This window comes from Colossoma macropomum, unplaced genomic scaffold, assembly GCF_904425465.1.
Source record: "Colossoma macropomum unplaced genomic scaffold, Colossoma_macropomum, whole genome shotgun sequence".
Taxonomy (NCBI): domain Eukaryota; kingdom Metazoa; phylum Chordata; class Actinopteri; order Characiformes; family Serrasalmidae; genus Colossoma; species Colossoma macropomum.
The window spans coordinates 13,951,230-13,973,921 of NW_023494784.1; the positions used below are offsets into that span (position 1 = coordinate 13,951,230).

General features: G+C 36.5%; 1 protein-coding gene across 21 annotated transcripts in view; it reads left to right on the forward strand.

The window, feature by feature from the left end:
• Nucleotides 1-22,692, forward strand: part of lrrfip1a (leucine rich repeat (in FLII) interacting protein 1a) — an 82,640-nt gene that overhangs the window by 17,001 nt on the left and 42,947 nt on the right. For 8 of the 21 annotated variants that reach the window (XM_036567701.1, XM_036567525.1, XM_036567189.1 and 5 more), the window contains exons 3-9: nucleotides 6,396-6,413; nucleotides 7,105-7,161; nucleotides 8,503-8,547; nucleotides 9,355-9,405; nucleotides 14,900-14,932; nucleotides 19,098-19,178; nucleotides 19,281-19,322. In XM_036567701.1, coding sequence (XP_036423594.1) covers nucleotides 6,396-6,413; nucleotides 7,105-7,161; nucleotides 8,503-8,547; nucleotides 9,355-9,405; nucleotides 14,900-14,932; nucleotides 19,098-19,178; nucleotides 19,281-19,322 — 327 coding nt within the window. The remainder of the gene's footprint in view (nucleotides 1-6,395; nucleotides 6,414-7,104; nucleotides 7,162-8,502; nucleotides 8,548-9,354; nucleotides 9,406-14,899; nucleotides 14,933-19,097; nucleotides 19,179-19,280; nucleotides 19,323-22,692) is intronic. The other 13 variants (XM_036567438.1, XM_036567611.1, XM_036567868.1 and 10 more) reach the window with 7 other exon arrangements.

The following is a 22,692-nucleotide window of genomic DNA, read 5'->3' on the forward strand; positions in this document are numbered from 1 at the left end:
GAAACAACTGTCAGCCATGTGTTTGGAATGTGAAGGCAGCCAAGAAACAGCACAATAGGTAATAAAAGTGATGTTTCACTTCCTAATTTTCTTCAGTACCTTGGTGGCATTCATTTGGATATGTGTACTACTCAACGTAATTAACATTATTTGATGATTGTGTTTTTATTGCTGAAATTTTAGAAATTTCAGTGCATGGGCTCAGTTTAAAAGGTCCACAATAATTTAGTATGTTTGTTAATGTGTAATGCCCAGACGGGAAAATGTCACAGAGCAGGAAAAGAACATCAGTCATTTTCTGCTAACTTTTCATGGACATTTTACGAGCTGGAAACTTTCAACAAAAACACATGAATCCATCAATTACACAATGCTGGCAAAATTTAAGAAAATTACAGAGTGAACCATTTTGATTACTGGTTGTGAAGTTTTATGGCAAATTTCACATTCTAAACGCACTGCGTAAGTTACAATGCGTTAACATGGAGACTTTGCACTCCGTCCCCCACCCACTCGCGGCTCTCTCCCTGCCATCCTCGCCGGGGTTCGTCGCCGCTCGGTGTTCGGGCTCCGCCTTCCGGCAGGCTCGTACAGGCACCATCGGGGCCCAGGGGGCGGGCGCACGGCACAGAGAGGAATGGGAGCCATAAAATGATGAACACCTGTGTGCCATCAGGGAATTTGCTAACTTTGTAACGTGTAGCATTGCATTTGGAAGTATTTTGATCAAGACTCTTTCTAAATTATAATGAGATCTTTCATAGCTATATGTAATTTGCAGTTTCAAACACAGTGAAATTCGATACAGTGCAGTGAAAAAGTATTCGCCCCTTTCTGATTATTCTCTATAAGTAGCAAAGTTATCCTGCACCACCTGTCAGGGGAAAAAGTAATTGCCCCTTTAAAAATAATAACTTTTTATGACTTTTAGCACCGATAATTGCAGTAATCAATAGCTTATATATGGATATCGGCTTTTCAGATTGTTGTGGAGTATCAGAACCCACTCATCTCTGCAAAACTATTTAATTTAGACATATTGGTAGGTTTTTGAGCATGAACTGCTTTATTAATGCCTCAGCATCATTATTGGTTAAAGTGAGAACTTTGGCAAGGCCACTCCAAATTATACATTTTGTTTTTTTTTCAGCCCTTCATACAAATTTGCATTTCTGTATTAGATCACTGTCTCACCGCATAACCAGTTTAAATTAAAAATAAATATTAATTTAAAATTTTAAAAATGTGTTTTGTGTTTGAATAGGTTCTCTCTGTCTAATACTACATTTCATTTTAATTTGTGAAAACATTCACTGTGACAAACCGTAGAGAACTGAGGGGGCAAATACTTTTTCACAGCACTGTAGTCTGGGTGTGTGTGTGGCGATGTCCTTATTAATACAAGCACAGCTGCTGGGTGTAGCAGCTTTCCAAACCTTTCTGTTGTATTAGGGTTTACAAAAAGCTTATGTAAAAGGAATGGATTTAACTGAAGTTAAAGGTGGAACACAAGAACAGAAACCTACATTTTTTGTTCTGCTTGGAGTGAACAGTTTGATTGTTTCTGAGCCCTGGTTAAATGTCTCCTGAAACTTATTTTGATGGTTTTTCTGTAATGAATAATGAATAGCTTGACAGGACAGTTGCATTAGACAACAGAAAAAAGGGCAGAAGCATGCCTACACCTTTATCCTTGCCAAAAAATACAGATTCTGTGAATATGCAAAGTGGAAACACCCCAATCCTATGTTCACTCATCTCTTCCCATAGTGAACAGTGATGGAAGTTTTATTCATTTTATTACACTAGGAGACACAGGACTATACATAGTGCAAATAGTCCAAGATTGTATCATTAATCCTCTCTGAGTAAGCAGACTATACACCAGTCACTGCCTGAGGAAATCCAGAAGGATTATGAAGGACCCCTCCCATCCTAGTCACTGTCTGTTCTCTCAGCTGCCGAGTGGTAGGAGGCTCAGAAGCTTAAAAGCCAGAACCAGTCGGCTCAAAGACAGCTTCTTCCCCCATGCAACCAGGCTATTGAACAGCCAGTAATCACTGCTCTGCCCAGCCCAACCCTTCCCATTACACGTACGTGCACCCACTGTACTCCCGCACTTTACTTGCATAGCTGGACTTTGAATACCTATCCAAAGACAATACTCTCCCCCTGCGCTTCCACTTAACTTCCTGTACCTTGCACTTTACTAAATACTCTGCCACCTACTGTACCATCTTCTACCTCCACACCTAGTGTGATTATTTGCACATCTACATAGCATTGTAATATCCATTACTATATATAGTATATAGTTGATTACACTCACTCTACATTCCCAGTGCAATATTATATGTCTCGGTGCAATATTATTATTTTTAAGTTATTGTGTAAGATTATATGTATATATTTTAGTTAAATTGGTTTTATCTATTCTTCTATCCTATCTATAGTTTTGTTTATCTATGTGTAAATACTGTTCTCTGCATAATTTGTGGAACTCGCACTCAAGTTTTTCACTCACCTGTGTCCCTGTACTCTTGTGATGTGACAATAAATCTGATTTGATTTGATTTGATTTGACTAGGTCAGCTTACGGATAGCTAATAGGCTCCTCCAGGTAGGCTGTAAGTTCAAATCTTTACTGAAGGAGGAATAGCAGCATAGAAGTAAAAATGTTACAAGTTTAAAATGGCTGTTTATAAATAGGATGTGAATGATGAAGGTGCTGTAATGATAAAGGTACTTTTACAATAGTTTGATTCCCTTTTTAGCAAACAATGTGCAGGTCAAGGAAGGATTGGTATCAAATAATTCGAAATTCCACATCAGGTAAACGGTGGCACATCAGAATCACTATCTTTGTAAAACATGCATTTTTGACCCAAATGCATAATGAATCAAGGGTTTCACAAAATCCAGCAAACATAAATATCAACATAAAAATTGTATTTAAAATACCACCTCAGTGGTTCATCAGTTGGATTTTTGCATTTGGATTTGTGCAGCACTATTCTTAGTAGACAGTCGCTTTAACGTGAATAAGCATTGTTGCAGATTTAGCCCAGTTTCTTGTAACAAAGTATCATCAGCAATTTGGACCGATTGAAAACTGCCTTCAAGGTACAAAGGACCTACTTGTAGCCATGCATTGAGAGTACTTGTGCAATTCAGACCCTTTTGCAGCACACATACACACTAAGGATTAATTATGGTTGAGTTAACATGAGTTTTATCCGGAAGTGTAGTGGGCAGTCTGGGTATGTGTGCATGTCTGGGGTTCTAGCCAAGTCCCAAAGTGGATTAGGAGCGATAAGTTGAACGCGCATTGGGCTAACAGCAGCATCCATTGTCTCTAATCTAAGTATAAAAACTACAGCAAAACATAGATTTATATTTATGTTGATTAGATTTATCTGTTCCTCATCAAGTAATACAGATTTGCTATGTTAAAGTTAGTTGCTGGTTGATGAAGAAATGTTTTTTTGCTGAGATCATACCTCATGAATCCTGGCATAATTGACTGAGCTTTGCTTAACTGAATTTGTGAGAACTGCATCCCATGATGCAGAGGAAAATGGACTTCTGAGCTAAGCAGGACGGCAGGCAGATGGCTAATGGGGAGAGGGGCTCGGGCAGCACTCATCAGGCGCCCCCAAACCCCTCTGCTGAGGAAGGTGGGCTGCTGTTTCAAAAGAGAAATGACTTTGTAATAGACATGACAGGAATTTAAATTGATTGTAACTTTTGAAAGCTTGGTGCACAGGATACATTCTTAGACTTATTGCCTGAATTAGTGGTCTTGTTCATTAGGTAATGTACTGTACTTCCAATAAAAATTGCATTTAAGGATGGACGATAGTAAAAATGGCTTCCTGAAGACATTTTCACTATACATTATGTGTCACAAAATATTTCTAAAGTGTGTGAACAAGTTAGAATGGTCTAAATCTGTTTAGTTTTATTGTACATGCAGTGGTTCAGTGTTCTACTGGGTACTGACAATACCCACAACAGAAATCAGAAAAGTGCATTTTGATCATTTATTGTAAAAATGATAAATCACCCTTACTTGCACTCAACATAATGTGGTTGTCATGGTTGTCAATGTAAAGATTTGAAGAATTTGTCATATCTTATAATTCGCTCTTGACTTTGTTTAACTGTCCTCTTGTGTTGTGATGATACCAAATGTATAGTAGAACTTTGCTTTATCAGTTAGCAATGTCTACTCAGCTCTACCACAATCCCAATATTGAGGTCGTACAATTACAGATTGAATCTGAAAATAGAGTACATCCTAAATTAGTTAAACAGAATTAGGATTTTGTAGTGGTCTGCTGCGCAAAATCCACAACTCTTTATTTTCTTTTAGTGTTACATTTTAACGGGTAATTCCGTTATTAGTATACCATGTTTGTTATCTGTTTTCTAAAATGTTTGTTACAGGGTGCAAAAGAAGAGAAGTTACTGTTGTCTTCGTTTCATTTGAAACAGAATCTTATGTTGCAAAGGATGAGAAAGATATGGTAGTTCATGGGGGCCACCCCGGTTATGGAAAATGAGACAGTCAGCCATCATTTAAAAAGCTTCATGCTTTATGGTAAAAATTGCCATCAGGGTAGTTACCAATGAGAGGCTGATGAAGCTGCATTTAATTATTAGCGTATCTTGCTGTTACAGGCTCATTTACTCAGCAAACAGGCTGAGCTCTGGGTCTCTTTAGCACTGCTGTTCTGTGAGATCACATAATGAAGAAGGCTACTCGATGGTAAGATGCACTAACCATCAAAAATGTATATAAAAATCAGCTACAGTCATTTATCATGCTAAATTATTTATTTCTACAGCTGAATCAAGCATGTATTGTAGGTTACCTTATACAGTGCTGCCTGGTTAGCTTTCTAATCATTAGACTCATAACTTCTATGGCAAGTCTATATAAAATGTTTTTCTTAAAGCTAACATTGTGCACTGAAAAAGTGATGCATATAGTTTACTTTATTCAAATACATAATTTCTGCATGAATGACTAAAATATGTTACATCACCACAGTTTTGTCTTTCCATTTACTTTCAGCAATAGTTGTATTGATGCAATATTTAATTCATGTGTAAATGATGGGCAGATTTACTTATGTACAGAGAAAAACAATGCATCAATTTTTATGTCATTTTAAAATAATAACACAGTTTTATTTATTTTCTTGCAGTGTGCCACCCTAATAAAATCTCTGGGTCTTACCTGGCTGCCTCATTCTAAACGTTTTAGCTATGCCCTAGGCTAGAAGGCTTTGGTGCAACACAACTTAGTGATTTACCTGCTCACAAACATTTGATTCAATTCATCTGTTAACTGTCAAGATGTTTTAGAGTAAGAAGGTATCAAATTATGTTGCACTAAAACCCTCCAAGAACTGAATTACTGAGCTGAATTTCCCAACCACAGCTAGTGCCGCAGGCTCCTCTGTGCTCCTCAGGATGCCAGGGCAAGGCTAAGAACCCTGGTAAAAAGAAACATTTCAAAATAACATCCTAAATATTACATGTAATGCATTTTTTTTTTCAAATATATATACCACAAATTCTGTAGTGGGTAGAACTAGTTTTTACAGTACAGTATCAGAACACTTAAGCTGAATTTGGAAGATATACAAGAGAGGCAGTTAGATTCTGTTGTGGATTTTAGAGAGTCTAATAGTTCTTGCAGTTATACCCAGACCAAGTAATGGTTGTAAACAGCTCTTAAAATATGTACCCTGTGTAGATGTTGTTTTAACTTATTGATCAGTCGTCAACATTTACCAGCTCTTACCAACAAGTTGCCACTCATTGTAGCTTACCACAGTGCTGAAAAAATATAGTGCATTAAGGGCAATTAAAATGTCATCATTTTACTAATGAATGATGCAGATGACAACCATTTGGCCTAATATTGGCTGCTTCCAAAATGACCCTGTATAACAAAGTGGATCATACCACTGGACATACCCAGATAGTCAAGCGATTTACATACATAATAAAATAAGGATTCAGCAAAGGATCACTAAAGTAGTTATGTTATTAAAGATGATTTAAATGCTCATTGTTGGCTGTGTTGGAATGTTTGATGTCTCAGTTTAGTTTATGTTGAGTCTGTGCTGCAGCTTAAGCAAGTCAGGTAAGCCAAAACTGTCTAGTCCAGATTAACAAACCCTTAAAGATTCTGAACAACAAATTATCAGTCATTAATCTGAGTGAGTTTTGTGTGTATAACATGAACATTTCTAGGTAATGTGTTGTGGAACTACAGTGTACCTTCTCTCTCTTGCTCACTCTCTTTGCTCTTTTTTCCTGTTTTCTTGCCTGCCTGAATCATGCTCTTCCAAACTTTCTGCTGTCCATCCCTGCTGCAGATCTATCAGGTCCAGAAGGTAGGATGCTTTGAATGGAATTTGGATGTTGTTTAGTTCATTGTTCCTGTGTAGTCTATAAATGTTTGTATACTGCTGTGGAATAGATTTATTTATCAAATAGATAAATACAGCTATTATTAATCCTTTGAAGTCTAGAGTTAGTAATATTGTTGCGCTATACTGTTTACAAATGATTACACAATTATACAGTTCATTACGTAGTTACATGGTAAGTTACATGGTAAGTTACATTTCGCTGTTGTCGGAAGAAAACCTTGTATGTCCAAAATGGTAACTTTACAGGAGAAGGAAAAAACCTGCTTTACTTTTATTGTAAGTCTATGGAACCAGACTTTTTTTTTTTAAGTCATTTTATGTAATTTCTTTTACTCCTTTTATCATGAAATTTACAAACAATATAAAGGGTAACAGGTATTTTCAAATTATGTCAAAAACTTAAAAACGTCAAAAATGGAGAGGTTTTCTTCCAACAACACGTTACAGTCTGCATTACCATATTCAAGTTTGCACTTTTGACTTCTGTTTAAGTTTAAAAAAAATGATAACTTCAAGGCTGGTATTCCTTCCTCATTACAGTAACTTTTCACTAAATTCAAATCATAATACAATTCTTCCTTTTCTGTGTACAAAGATAAACATGGTGCTGATTGAAATATTAGAATCCTCATTTTGTGCACTTCTTCCTCAGAAATACTATGGATTGGATAACCTGGACAACAAATGGGGGGACATTGAGCAGTGGATGGTATTATGAGATTTAGATGAGATTCTATTTATGACAATGTTTAATAAGTTGTTTATTAAAGCATGAAACTAAAACTAGGTTAATCAGTGATGGGCATTTAGAATAATTCTGTGTTGAAGCAGGCTAACGTAAAGTAATCAATTAGGCTACTCAAAAATTAACAGTCTGAGACATGCATGAAATTAAGGTTGTACATTATTTGTAACATCAATTTAGTAACAGAGCTGGATTTTATTTTCTTTGTTAATTGGCCAGTTAGCTTAGCTTACATTTAAAAAAAGATGGCTGGTAGTAAGCAGTACTAAAAAGTTGCCTGCTCTGCAAATTGTGACCACAATGAGTTTTTTTGGTCCTTTTTTGGATCCAAATCATTGGATTGAAAAATGTTTGTAAAGTTAACTGCATCCCTTTTTAGAAATTTTATTTTGAGCCAACTCAGCATTTCCCAGAGGCTGATGTATTTTACCCTTGTTGTTGTAGTACTGCTTTACTAGTCTGCTGCCAATTGTGATTAGTTGGTCTGCATGTCACCTAAATGACCCCTTCTTCTGAACGTTTTTGGTACGCCCTAAGGAACATCTTTAATACTTAAAACAGGGGTGTTCAACTCACGTCCTGGAAGGACCAGCACAGTTTGTTGATTTCCTCACTCAGACACACCTGATTTGGCTCATCTTTTAATTGGCAGGTTTAGTGGATGTGTTTTAACAAGTGGAACTACCATACTGTGCTATTCAGTTTGTTCTTTGAGTTGTTATAGTTCTACATAGAACCACTGCCAATACTTAAGAATCCTTTAAGAACCCCCTTTTTAAAGAATGTAGTCGAATATTTAAGTTTAACTTAGTCAGTTAGTCAATTACTAGTCAATTACTTGTGCCTATCCCTAATTTTGATGTCCTGCTTCTGTGCTTTTTTGTTGTACTGCATGAATGTTCGAGGGTTCATTTGTTCCTTCCATAGATTTAGCAGCCATATGGGTATGCAGGACCTGCATGGCAAAAAGCAAGTGTTGTTGCGGTAGCATATTGTTGATTCTGTGTACAAAAAATGCTTGTGGAGTTTTGGTTCGATGTCTGTCAATACACATGCTTTACCATGGTCCCAAAACAATTTGAGTTTTGAATGAATTTGCTTGTTGTATGTTAATATAGTGATAGCTTGTACTTGTACTGTGTGACGTTTTATTATGTGCGTTACTGTATTTGTGGAACTTTAATGTGCTGTGACTTCTATTTCCTTTTCCTCTTTCCCTTCCTTCCCTTCCTCCTTGCGTTTTCATCTCATATACTCTTGATTTTGTTCTCTTTTCTCTTTTTCTGTAACATCTGGCCTTTATAGGAGAACAGTGAACGCTATACACAACCCTCCCAGAGACATGGCTTGGTTTGTATCTTTCTATCCTTTCCCTTCACCTTCCTCTCATTCCACATCTTTATTTCTGGCTCTAATTGCTTAGTCTGTGCTTAAGAAGTGTTATGTTTTTGCAGTAATGTGAAGAAGCAATGTCAAGACATGGAAAAGATTTACTGCCCTGATAGATAATGTGTCTGGCATTTGGTACATTTGTGTACAAGCAAACATTCTATGATATAACGTACTTTTGTAACTTCTAGAAAAGAATACCTCAGCCTGATATTTTACCCTTGCTAAACATTAATGGAAGACAGTAGCCAGCAATTAGCATGTAATTTGCATAATTGTTATTGATGGCTATGTGTCTTGATCAGCTCAAATATGTATTGAAGAATTCATTGTAAATGCAATGTTCTCAAAAATTCTGTAAAAAAGAAAAATAAATAAAGCATCCGTATTTAGGCTACAGTTGCCATCATAAGTACTTTTAAGTCCACTCTGGAAAGTGAATGCACACAATTGCTAGCATGTAGGTTTTTATTAGCCCAACTGTGAAACAAATTTATGTGAACTGGGAAAATTGTGTTGCTCTCAAACATGCATATTAATCATGCACAATAATCAGACTATTAAAAGGATTTAAACTCACAAAACTTTGAAATCCTAAAGCTGTTTGCAAGTATACCTATAGCTTCTATTCTCAGTGGTGCAGTCAAAGCGAGGAGTTTACAAAACTAAAGGAGTTCTCCTTTGTCGGTGGAGCACATGTGGTCTGCTCCGGTGAAATCTGTGCTAGCTGCAACAAATTGTGATGTTTTCATTTCTCTGTCTTTGCAGATGTCAGATGATGAAGAGCGGACATCAGTGGGGAGCAGGAACAGCCTGCAGGTCAGTGGTAAATTATTCTGTGCACGGATGTCCCTGGTCTGAAAGATCAGGATCTCAGCTGATCGAAGAATGTTTGACAATATTTGCTATATTAAGCCAGATGCAGATTCTGATTTTCGGTTAAGGCTATTTTACCACATTACTTTATCTCTGCCACTGTCACAGATATGAAAAAGACAGACATTACCCACAACTTTTTAAGTAGTTAAGAAAATGTCCAGATGTTTGCACTGTGGAACAATTCAAAGTGGGAAATAGGCGTGGGCGATAGGGTGATGTAACCAGAGATTGAAGATGATTGAATCTGATGGCCAAGCTTCAAAGGAGATAATTGCATTGTTGGGAAAGAGAACTGATGGAGATCTAGAAATAAATAATTTAACTTCAAAAGGCTTGCTAAATAATATTAAATAATATGTATACATAATGTTTTATTCACTTTAACTGTAAAAAAAAAAAAAATATTACAGGGGATTAATTAGCTGGTACACTATGGTAAATTCCCCTTTGTCTCTGCTGGGGATATCCTAAAGTGCCACATACCAGCTGAGAAACATTTTTAGCATTTTCCATACAGCTTAAGTGAGTTTTACAATTATAAAAATATAATTCTTATAAAACAATTCCTCACAGGCATGTGTAGCTAAAATGTTTAAAATTTTCTTCAGATGTTTAAGATTTTCTTTTTTTTTTTGTTGCATTCTGGTAAACTGGTATTAAATTACTATAATTACTAATTACTATAATTCGGTATACTATGGTATCATATGATTATTATGGTTTCGGGCTTTTTATTTAATGTACGTGAAAATTGTGTTTTGTGAATCAATTTATAATAGCAACCAAGAATCGATTATTTTTTCCAACCTTAAAGAGCAATTTTTACCATAAAATTCCTTTGGTTATTAGCAACTGAAACATATGAATTTGTAATAACAAATAACAGCAATCTTACTTGAAGTCTTGAATTTTCACAGGAGTTTGAAATAAGGTTTTGAGTTTAAAATATGGGAAGTAGATTGGGAGAACACAGTCATACTAGCAAAGGTAAATTAATCAAGTTTATTTTGCTCTCCTAACTAATTTTACGGTTAGCTGCATGAGAAACTGACACAGAAAATCACATGAAATTACTGTGGAAAAGTCATGGACAATTTGATTGTTTTTGTAACCTCTGTGGTATTTTTCGTAATCTGCTAGCAACAAGCTAACAATGGTGGGTTTTCACTTTCCCTCACTGGGTTTAATATTATTCTGGCCTAAATACAAGCTTTGTTTGGATGTCCGTGTATTCAAATAACTGTACCTATTCCTATTCCTTTTCTGTTTTCGGTCTGGCAAGTTTCTGTCTCTCTTCTTCTTTTTATTTGTGTATGGGCTAAAACTATCAGAAAGCTTAAGGCATTTTGGAAAGGCGTATGTATGTTTTGGCAGCATTATTCTAATTGTGTTACATTTTGATCAGTGTGATGAAGACAGAGCTGGATCTTATCACCAAAGTACAGACACCACACCCAAAGACAGCTGAACAAAAGAGAAATTGAAATTTAAATGCAATCTATGTACATTTACCTGTATGGCTATAGGAATGTGGGTGCCGATTTGTCCACCACCTTCTAGGAGTAGGCTTTTTGGATAAAAAGGGTTAGGAGAAAAGACACAGGGTCTCCTTTTTGTTTGGTGATCCTTGCAGCTGAATGCGAGTATGGGCACTTTGGCTTTGCAGCAAATATGCTATATTTTTGTAGCTGTATGTGAGCTGAGTAAAATGATTGCTAAAGAGTTACTAACATGAGATCCAAGTCACTGTCATGATAATTCTGATCTGAGAACTGTTTTAACTGACTTTCTGGCACTGGTAAATTGGTTTTCTTTTTCTCTCAGTGAAACGTGAGGTCTTAAATAAAATCAGGCTTTGGGGCTTAACTTCCAAGTGATTTGTCTATGGCGAAACCTTCCTCCAGTAATCACCTCAAGTCACACTACCTCACAGTCAGAGTGAAGACAGAACAGTAATCCAGGCTGCCTGGATTTAAAAAAGGGCAAAAACAATTGTTTGGTAATAAATGGCTTGACCCAACCACTAACCATGAATAAAAGAAAAGTTGTTGTATTATCATTATTATTCTCAGAAAAAATATCAAAAAATGACAAATTCTGCCAGGGTATGTAAACTTATGAGCACAACTGTATATTGATAAACTTCCTCTTACAACAAGTGCTATTACTGACAATAAATAAATGACACAACAGGCTATTTTGGCTTTAAATTGTATTAGAATATTTGCAAACATCTGACAGTTCTTTAGCAACTAAGTAATTCTGAATGAAGACATGCGTCTACTTTATTAGCAAAAAATGGCAGTAGGCAGAAATTCTTATAGGAGTGACTGGTCTACTACAGGTGGAATATTTTTTTCCTGACAAGCCAACACACCATGCATAGACAGACAATCATGTAATGTTATTAAAAATAAAAGGAAATGAAGCTACCTTCATTCACGCAGCCAATCAGTTTAAACTATCCTATAGTCCTATACCTCATATGATTCTGTGGAAGTTCACCAAATTTGATACCGATTACTCAATAGGGGGCGCTATAACAGCCAAAAATCTGTTTTTCAGCAACTGCTTGGCCAATTGAGCTGAAACTTTGCATGCTGCATTCTAGGGCTGCTATATACTTGAGGCATCAGGGCAACTCAATCATTGGACAGATATGGCCGTCATTGGCCAGTAAACTTTTAACAGGCATTTGGAGGGCTTAGCATTGACCAATCATCACAAAAATTATAACGTGTCCACATAGGCAATCTCTAATAGCCTATAAAGTTTGACCTCAATTGGCCATGAGGTGGCGCTATAGAGCATAAACAAGAATAAGTCCTATACATTTTATCATAGATCAAAATAAATCAATTGATATCATTGCCTACACTGAGAATGACATTTTATCAAATACAAGTCTTTTAAAATTCTGTTAAGTTTTTCTTCGATTGATCAATTTTGAAAAATTTGTTTTTCGAACTAGTCTGTGGATATTAAGACAACTGTTTCAGTTTTGGTCTTAAAACAATCTGTGGAGTCCGTAGGTAAATAATTTTTAAAAAAACTTTTATTGCAAAGAGCGGCCATGAGACATTAATAAATCTGTTTGGCCTGGCCTTTTCTGACTTAGAGGGTTATAGATTCTTTAGATTTTGTTATTGTGATAAATCTTGGTAAAAATATACACTGCTATTTTCTAAGGAAGCATGCAAGGTTTCATTTAAATTGATTTGTCATAAGCCCCTGCAATACTTAATCTAGTGCATAATTATTAAAATGTCATTATATCCTTCTATGATTAAATAAGTTTGAAATTACACATCTCATTAACATCTAAAACATTGCAATTATAAGTATGTTCCAAAATTGCACAGGAAATATGAAAATTTGACTTAAACCCAGGTTGGCCAGCAAATCAGGAATCGTTATATTTCCTCTGGCCAGCAGAGGGAGCATCAGCATTAAAGGCAAATTATGACTTCAGACGTCATAATTTCATCGTCATAGGCTTTGCCATATCTATCTTGTGGTGAAGAAAGTTTCTGAATTTTATGTATTCCACCCAGCCAGGCAATTTTGCAAATATAAGTCTTTTTAAAAGGCTATTGTTTTTCTGTAAATCATCAGAGTTTGAAAACTGATGTTTTCGTACTGCTTGCTGAAATGGTTTCAAAACAACCGTCGAAGTCTCAAGATCAATAATTATTTAAAAAATCTTGCCTTTTAAGCACAATGTTATTGCAAGTTATGGAATAATCGGTTCGGTCTGGCCTATTCTGAACCACAAAGTTGTAAGTTATGCTCTGATTGTGACCAAAATCGATTTGTACATTGATAATAATCAGTTGAGGAAATGTATGACATTTGGCTTGATTCTGCTTATGTTAGCTCTTACATTGTTCAATTTACTGCCAAAAATCTAAAATGTATTTATTCCTGCCTAAGAATGAAATAAAAACATGACAATTGTTTCAAATTTTGCATCTTAATGGGAATTGTCACTTTGCAAATATGTGTAGGTTGTACTGTACAGAAAATCCTGTAATTTGATTTCAGCAAATTTTGGTCAGAGCAACAAGTGCTGTATTATTCTCTGGCCACCAGAGGGAGCCAAATCAGTAACTGCAAAAGTCATTCTTTAAATATACATGGAAAGCTTTACTGAATGTCTTTAAGTGAAGAGCCTTTGTGAATGCTTACACTTTCCACTGAGCCTAATAATTTTGCAAATACAAGTCTTAAAAAACTTTCAGTAATTGCACAGTTGAAAAAAGATGGTGAATAGACATTTTCTTACTAATTCCTGAGTTTAAATCTAATTTAATTTTTCTTGAAACAATCTAAATTATTAAAAATATGACTTCTAAGCACAGTGTGGCTGAAGGTTTGAATAAATTGGTGTGAATTGGCTTATTCTGCTATAATAGGCTACAAATTCATCAATAATTGTCTGATTATAACCAAATATACAAAATGACAAACTGACATTGTATTATGATTTCATTTGGAATTATACTAAATAGTCACAGTAATTGCAAGGTGGGAACTAATTAGCAAAATGGTGCTTGGTTCCTTATTGCTCCGTACCAGTAAATTGTCTCAAAAAACAGGTCTGCTGTCGGCCTCTTGTAGCTCACCCTGAAAACATCCGCCTTTGAAGATTAAGGTCGTGGGTTTGATTCCCACAGATGTTGGATGGTGCTGTAGCAATTGTTGTGAACACACACTTAATTATCTTGATCTTAAGGAAGGGTCTTTCTTAAAAATATTCTATGACCAGAGACTTGAAATTTGTTTATGCTGCTACTTTGTCCTAAAATGGTGCATGGTTTCTTATTGCTTCCTTTCAATAAATTGTTTCAAAAATTGTAGCTGTGCCACAGATGTCTTGTGGCTCACCATGAGAGCCTCCGCCTTTGAACTCTAGGTTCGTGGGTTCAAATCCCTGTCAAGGATGTTAAACTGAGTTGTGTAGATTGTAGCAGATGTATCATCTAGTCCTCTTAATCATAAGAAAAGGAGATCTTTCTTAAAAATCTAAACATCTGCTGCATTCTACGACCAGAGGCCACTACTTAAATCCTCGATGTCTTCATGGTGCTTGGACCCTGCAGATTGCTGCTCGCGGCTATATTTCTTAGTCTTGTTTTCGTTCATACAGTTAATGGATTCTTGTTGCAGTGGACGCTCAAGGGGAACTGTAGCTTTTCAATTTGTTTGAATATTGTGTTCTTGTTAGTTTGCTGCATTATGGCAGATGGTTCGAAGAGCCAAACTAGAAAACAGTATTAACAGCATTGAAAAAATAATGCGCACATGCATGCAATCTTCCTTTGCCTTCTGTGTTTTTGAGTGTTAGCTGTGGTTACCTGTGCTTACTGAGGAGTGTGTTAATACTGGTTGTGATGGAATTTCATGATGTTGATTGTGTTGTTTCTCTGTGCAGTTGAATTTAGAATCAGTGGGGGCACATGAAGGGGTAAGAATCATTTGGTGGAGTGCTATTATCTCTAGGCATGCACCCATATGGAAATTCTGGGCCAGTGCAGATATCCATTATTTTCCATGTACAAATCTGTCAATGCTATGGTGGAAAAGACCCAACAAATTGCAAGTAAAATACAAGCTGCAAAAGCTGAGAACACTTTCAGCAATTAACATCAAATATGCTGTTTTTTACAAATACTCTGCAAAAAAATGCACTGCAAATTCATATATGCTTTGCAAGCTCAGAAATCTCTTTCATCAAAATGAAAACACCAGTGCTACATTTCACAAATGTGCTGCAAATACAGAAAACACACGCAACTTCAGAAACACTGTCATTCACAACACAACGGAATTATTCAAACTTGCAGCATAAATATTCACTAGTAAAAGTAAGTAAACTGGTAAAACGTGAGCAGATAGCATCACTGTATCCTAATGGGAAATAGTTGTAGTGTTACTATAACATTACTGTATTTCAAATAGCAATACCAGGACAGATTACTACTGCAGTACATCTACGACATGTCATACAGCTAACTAGCCAGCCAGGTTAACTGTATACTTACTGTATTCATGGTCTTATAAATTGCTGTCAGTGAATTTCCATCTCCTTTGACAATTATGAATATGCATTGTGTTTATGCATTTGTAGCATGTTTTTATTTGTACTATGCATAGGGTCATAGGGGCCACCTTACGATTCTCATGCCGATGCGCTGCCATTTACATTTACTCTGCAGAAGGCATCTAAACTAATCATACTGATCAACACAATTGTCACACATAAACCCTGTAGTCCACACAGTTCACTGGCTATTCTGTGTAACATTCGCAGTTAAGCTAATAACAAGGTCTTTTTTTTAATTGTAGGCAATGTCACGTTCCTTTTTTTTTGTACTGCTTGCCCATTCATTGCTGAAACTGCAGGCATCCGTAGCCAACTTTCTGGCTTACACTAGAGCATGTATACATCTGTAAACACTTTTAGCAGATGAGCAAAACCATGCCAGTTTACAATGGTGAGTGAAAGCGGCATTATAAAATGTGAAAGTATATGTATAGGCTATAGCAAGTTCCAGTATCCCTTGTGTTGTGCAGTCCGTATTAAACACAACTCTTGTAACTACTGGGAACTACTTATTAATCAGATCCAATTTTTTATTTTGTTCTTTGAATGCATTTCAGTTTTTCACAACTGACATTGACTATCTTTTAATTGTCCACCATCACTCTTTCATTGAGACGCAACAGAAGGCAGTCATCAATGCAGCCACAGCAAGAAATAGATCATGTGACTACAACTGAGGAATTTCCAGTGGCAGATCTAGAAAATATTATCAGAGGTGGCACAGGGGTGACAGGGAGGCATGTTAATGTGGCACTTGGGGTAGTATGTCTACTGTAATGATGTAGAGGTAGCCCATGTTACATCTTTAACTAAAACAATGTTATAGGCTGGCCAAAAACTGCAAAGAGGTTGCAATTTGCATCTGAAATAGAGATTCACAAATTATATTACACATACTTTTTTCTAATGTTGAGATGAAATTAGCTGTAGTGAAACTCTGCACAGTAACTGACAACAGAATGCAGCACTAATACGGTTCTTGCTATTCATTTTATTCATTCATTTAGATAGCTTGTGTGTGCATTTGTCAACTACTTCCAAACTATATGGATGAATGTTATGGGATGTAATCGAGTGAACCAGAGATTCTTGGACTTTTTGACTCAAAGACCCAAAAGATACCAAACTGATACTGATAGCAAACTGGCAAAAATTACTACTGCACTTAGTAAATATCTCAGCATGGTTCCACATTAAAAATGAAGCTTATTGATGGAGAGAGAGGGACTCTGGTCACAACAGTGGAGAGTTATTGGTCATTGATTATGTGAATGTTTTCTTGTGTAAATAACAAAACTTAGAAACAACTGCCACCATCTCTTCCTCCCTCCTCTTTGTACTTTTTATTTGTACATCATATCAGCTCTGTTGTTTCACGTTTTGATTGGTTGGAGGTGGGATTATATATTTGCCACCTTCGCCTACCTCTGTAAAATGATCAAATTGTAAGTCGCTCTGGATAACAGCGTCTGCCAAATGCAGTAAAGGTAAAAGTTCAATGAACATTAAAAATGAGCAAATAGATTGAAGAGGAACTAAACCCGAAGACCTTTTTTCATTAATAGTTTCATTAATAGAAATGCACTGCTCTGTAATAATAAAATATACCAGCCTTGCTTAAAATGTGAACACATCTTTCCAAACTGTAAAAATATAATTTCTATCGTGGTCCACTTCGCCTCTGCAGTGCCCCTCTGGTTTAATTCTGCTATAGGCGTGGATAACATGCCTTCGTACTTCAGTATGTGCGCAAATCAGTCAAACAATGTTACCGTCCCCTGATGACACTCTACTCATACCACACTCATAAATATGAAAGCATAGGAGCCTAGAGAGGGGATAACCACACATATGTGCTGAGCTAAATACCCCCAGCACCACCTCACAAGGCTGTGATATGTAAAATTTCTATACCAACTGTAAATAACTCAATTAATCTAAGCTTAGTTTGAAATAAAGATGTTGGACTGATTGAATGAGGATTCTTGCAAGTCTCCATAAAGTTGCCGGTGTTGCATCCGATTCACGTTTTCCTTCACAACTCAAAGACTCGGGTGCACACACTGAACAGAAATTGACAGCAAGCAACACTGGAATTACGGAAAGTGAAACGGTTCAGGAAAGGTTATCGCTAAATGGCCATTGTTACCGACGGTATCGACCTTTCATCCATACAGCCTTTCTTGAATTTTTTTTGTCAAGTTTTAGTGAATGTTCTGCCATTCTCATATTGTATATGCTCAAGACACGCTGCCTGATCAGAAACACCTTCCCTCGTCGAAGATGGGGAAAACAGTGGAAAAAAAATCATCAACCTTGTAAGACCTCTCAGTTGCAAAAGTACTGTGATTCTGTCCCTCTTCATATTTTCTGGTAGCTAACATATGCTAGCTCTAAAAACACAGCAGCCCAGCCCACCTGGTTACCCTTGCAGCCCCAGCACCAAATCCATAGATCACTTCAGTGCCCCTCCCATTTTTGAGCATTTGTCTAAGCAAGTTGAGCCAGGGGTGGAATTTGCTGAAAATTATGGGGTGTAGTTACTCTTTAAAGGTGCAACCATGACAACGCAGCTCTGATTGGTCAGCCTGCTTGTTAAAGCATCAAAGAATCACAGATCAGGTGAGTCAGCTTTTGGACCTGATGTAGAAAATGGTATTAATATCCATGTATACGTTTTCAAATCTTGATCTGCAATTGTTCCGTGTCCTGATGAAGGCCTGAGAAGGCCGCAACGCAACAGCACATTTTTATACATATTGCCATGTTTCAGTAAAGGCTTTTTATACTTTTCTTAAGACGATGTGCCCGGGAATTTCTTTGCTCTGGGATTTATTTTGCACATGTCTTGTGGATGCAGATGGACATTTGGTTATGCTTACATTTTCCATAAGTTTGATAAAAAAAAATTGCACTGCCACAGGCAAACGGTGGTCATGCTAAAGTGGGCATTCTGTTCTCTGACCCACCCTGTTTTTTTGCAGGGTTTCAGTGACATCTTTTTTTAGTAAGGCGTGTTGCATTTGTTTTTGTTCAGTATATGTATAAAATGAATTAACAAATGAATGAGTTAATTAATTTGTTTATTTAATTATTTATTTAATCAGTGAATGAGATGTATAATCCTCTGCTTTAAGCATTATAAGAACTACACATTTTATTTTTATACTTAAAAATTCTTGAAATTATTGTTCGGCTTAATAACTGCAGCTGACAAATTTATCTATATAAAGACAGTTCTCTGTAGAACATGTTTGTTTATCTTCGTGGACATTTTAATATAGGTGTTATCAACTTTGCACATCTTTACACACGTCATGTTTTGCACACAACGTTTAGGAAATTAGGGCTTGACTATTAACAAAGGAATCACTGAACTGAAATGAAATTCTCTGATGCATGGGTATGATGGTAAACTGCCTGAAACGTCTGAGCTGCATGGAAATTGTTATGATTCTTTTGATTTGGTAGTAGTCAGTTTCAGTGTAATACTTATATTTTCCAAATCCTACTCCATCCCATGTAGCTCTCCCAAGTGTCATCATTATACTCGTACAAGAATTTGAAGAAGAAGAACAGGAAGAAGAAAAAACATTCTTCTCAAACTGTACGTTGGTAACACTGAGGAGACTGTGTTTAATATGTTTAGGTTTGTAATGGTGAAGGAAACACATTAATGTTGTGCATATCCTTATACTTTTCCCCACAGAGCAATGGCTATGATGATGATTACAACACAAAGTCCAGTCGGGTTAGTAGCACCACTAACTGTCTGGTGGGAAGTGTTGGGTGTTAGAACTATGCTTCCTGCATGTAGTCTTTTTTGAGTTAACCAAACTCAGCTCTGTCAGAGTAAAGCTGAAAGCTGCAACTAACCTCAGAACTGTTTGTGCTCACAGTGTAAGCCTTGAACTTTGAAAGGGTAATTCTCTTTTTGATCCTCCTTAGCACTGATGAGATCTCAACCCACTTGTTCATAGTACAACTCTGACCCCAACTGTCTAAAGCTGAATTATGGGAAGTGTTGTTCAGTTCCATTAAGTAAAGGACACATATTCTTGATTTTATCATGATTCCGTTCTTACTCCTATCTTACCATGTATATTTATGTATTTCTGCCTTAATTTTTCTTAATTTGTTTTCTGCCTTAATTTGTTACCTGCTGTTAACAAACTTAACTGTTTTGTGCAGGAACTATTGCAATTATTGTTCTATTTTCTTGCCATTTTCTAAAAGCAAAAAGCCATGAGAAACCAGCAAAAAGCTCTAATGTTTTTTGCTTTAATATAACAGTTGTGCAGTCTCTGTGTGAAATTACTTGGCCAGCCATTCTTCAAGTGTCTTGTATTTAGCCAGTGGAAGATTGTCGCTGTTCACAGTAAACTTGCAGGTTGTTTAACCATAAAGCAAAACATGAATTGGACTAAGGCTGCTTTTTTTCATAATACTTGCATCAATTGGATGACAAAACAAATCACAAATGGCTATGGTGTTCCAGTGATTGTTGCAGCCCTAGTTGATAATCAATAATTATAGTTTAAAAAAATTACCAAGCAAGACAAGAAAGCCTTGCTTGCCTTGAGAACAGTACACGGTTATTAGAATTTGGCTTTTATACAAAACCAATAACTATCCCATTTCTTGGGGAGGTGGCCAGAGTTGGGTTTGAATGTGGGTCTTTTTGGGGGGTCTGAATGTTTGATGTTTATATAAAAAAATCTGACCAGTGACATGAGGAGGTATCATAGACTTTGTGCAATGTTTTTGTGCCCAGAGCTCTATTACAAATTACAAAGTGATGAAAGCAAAATGTCCTATTCTTTCAGACTTCATTAACAGTTGGTGGTTCCCCTTGTGCTCTTTTCATTTTACTCTTTAGCACTTGATTTTGGGATGCCGTACCTACCCAATTTGCTACTAATATGATGATTCCTCTTATACAGTGCTGTGAAAAGGTATTTGCCCCTTCCCGATTTCTTCTGTGTATTTGCATATTTGTCACACTTCAGGATCATCAAACTAAGTTTAATATTAGGCAAAAGATAAACCAAGTAAACACAAAATTATGTTTTTAAATGATGATTTCATTTATTGAAGGAAAAATGCTATTCAGCCCTACTTGGCCCTATGTGAAAAAGTAATTGCCTCCGTAGCTACTAAATCAACCAGTTAACCAAATTCAATTGACTACTGGGTTCAGTTTCACTAGCTACACCTAGGCATGATTACTGCTGACCTGTTGAATCTAAACATCACTTAAATAGAATGTGTCTGGCAATGTGAAGCAGGCTAGAAGGTCTCAAAAAGCAGCACATGATGCCACGTTCTAAAGAGGTTCAAATACAGATCGGGGGGGGGGACTCTGAAAGTCTGAAATCTGAAATCTGCTGGTCTGGAAAGGGTTACAGAACCATTGCTAAGAGTCTGGGACTCCAGTGAACCGTAGTGAGAACCACTGTCCCCAAAATGAGAAAACTTGGAACAATGATGAACCTTCCCAGGAGTGGCCAACCTACCAAAATTTCTCCTCCAAGAGATCGAGAAAGAACCCAGATGAACATCTAAAAAACTGCATGCCTCACTTGCTACAGTTAAGGTCAGTGTACATGATTCCACAATAGGAAAGACACTGGGCAAAAAATTGCATCCATGGGAAAATTGCAAGGCCACTGCCGTTCAAAAAGGACACAAATGCACATCTCCCATTTGCCAAAACAACATTTTGATGACACCCCAAATTTTTGGGACAATATTCTGTGGACTGATGAGTCAAAGGTGAAACTTTTTGGAAGACATGTTGCATTACATCTGGCATAAAGCTAGCACCACATTCCAGCATAACAACATCATATGAACAGTCAAACATGTTGGTGGAAGTGTGATGGTCTGGGGCTGCTTTGGTTCTGTAGGATCTAGACTTGTCATAATTCATAGAACCATGAATTCTGCTCCGTATCAGAAAATCCTGAAGGAGAATGTCTGCCCATCAGTTCGTGACTTAAAGCTGAAGTGTAGTTTACCGAGTTTTGCAGCAGGACAGTGATCTGAAGCACACAAGCAAGTCCACCTCTAAACTGCTTGAAAGAAACAAAATTAAGGTTTTGGAGTGGCTGAGTCAAAGTCCTGACCTGTATCCTATTTAGATACTGTGGCAAGACCTTAAACAGGCAGTTCATGCAGTTAGGGGGCAATAGGTTTTAGGATATAGGTTTTGAATAAATATTTCTCTTCAATAAATGGAAAGATATCAGCAGCATTGTGTGTTTACTTGTGTTGTCTATCTTATATTAAAATTAGCTGGATGATCTAAACATTTTAAGTGTGACAAATTAGCAAAAATAGAAGAAATCAGGTGAGGAGTAAATACTTTTTCACAGTCCTGTATGTGTGGAGTGTATTATCTTTTTTGACTGCAACCTCAGCTTACACTCAAGTGTTTATTGAGTTTTTTTACACAAGTAGACATAGATGTAAGATGTAAACAACGATGAAACATCACAGACAGGACAACACCAGGAAAAAAGAAGGGGAACAAGGGGGAGGGAGGGAGAAAGGGGTTGTCTATGGTTACAAAACTCTTATCAAATGATCATGTTTAAAGATACAATATCCTTGCATTTATGTCTGTTTATCCCTTATGTTGTCATATGTTGTCCATTTACGCCACTTGTTAGCAAATACATTTTACCTCAATTGAAGTTGGTAAGTCATTTTTTCTAGTATATAGATTTGTCTTACAATTTCCACCCACTGTTCTGTTGAGGGGGGTTCAATTTTATACCAATTTCGTGTTATTGCTTTTTTGCTGGCGGTTAGAAGTATTCTTGTCAAATATTTATCATTATCCAACCTCAGCTTTTTTTTATAGGGGTTTTATTGTTTGTGGCATGCTGTCAACTCAAGACAATTGCATTTCAATAACAACAGAACTAGCATGCCACACACATTCCGTTTCTTGACCCTGATAATATTCCACTGTTGCTTTAGCAGTACATTCAGGGTCACTGTCTCTTATTCACACACTGATTTGTATTGACACCCATCATTTTCTAGGAAAAAAGTTTATACCGTTCTTTCTGTATTAAAAAATTTGGTATTCAGATTCACAGTATTTTATTAAT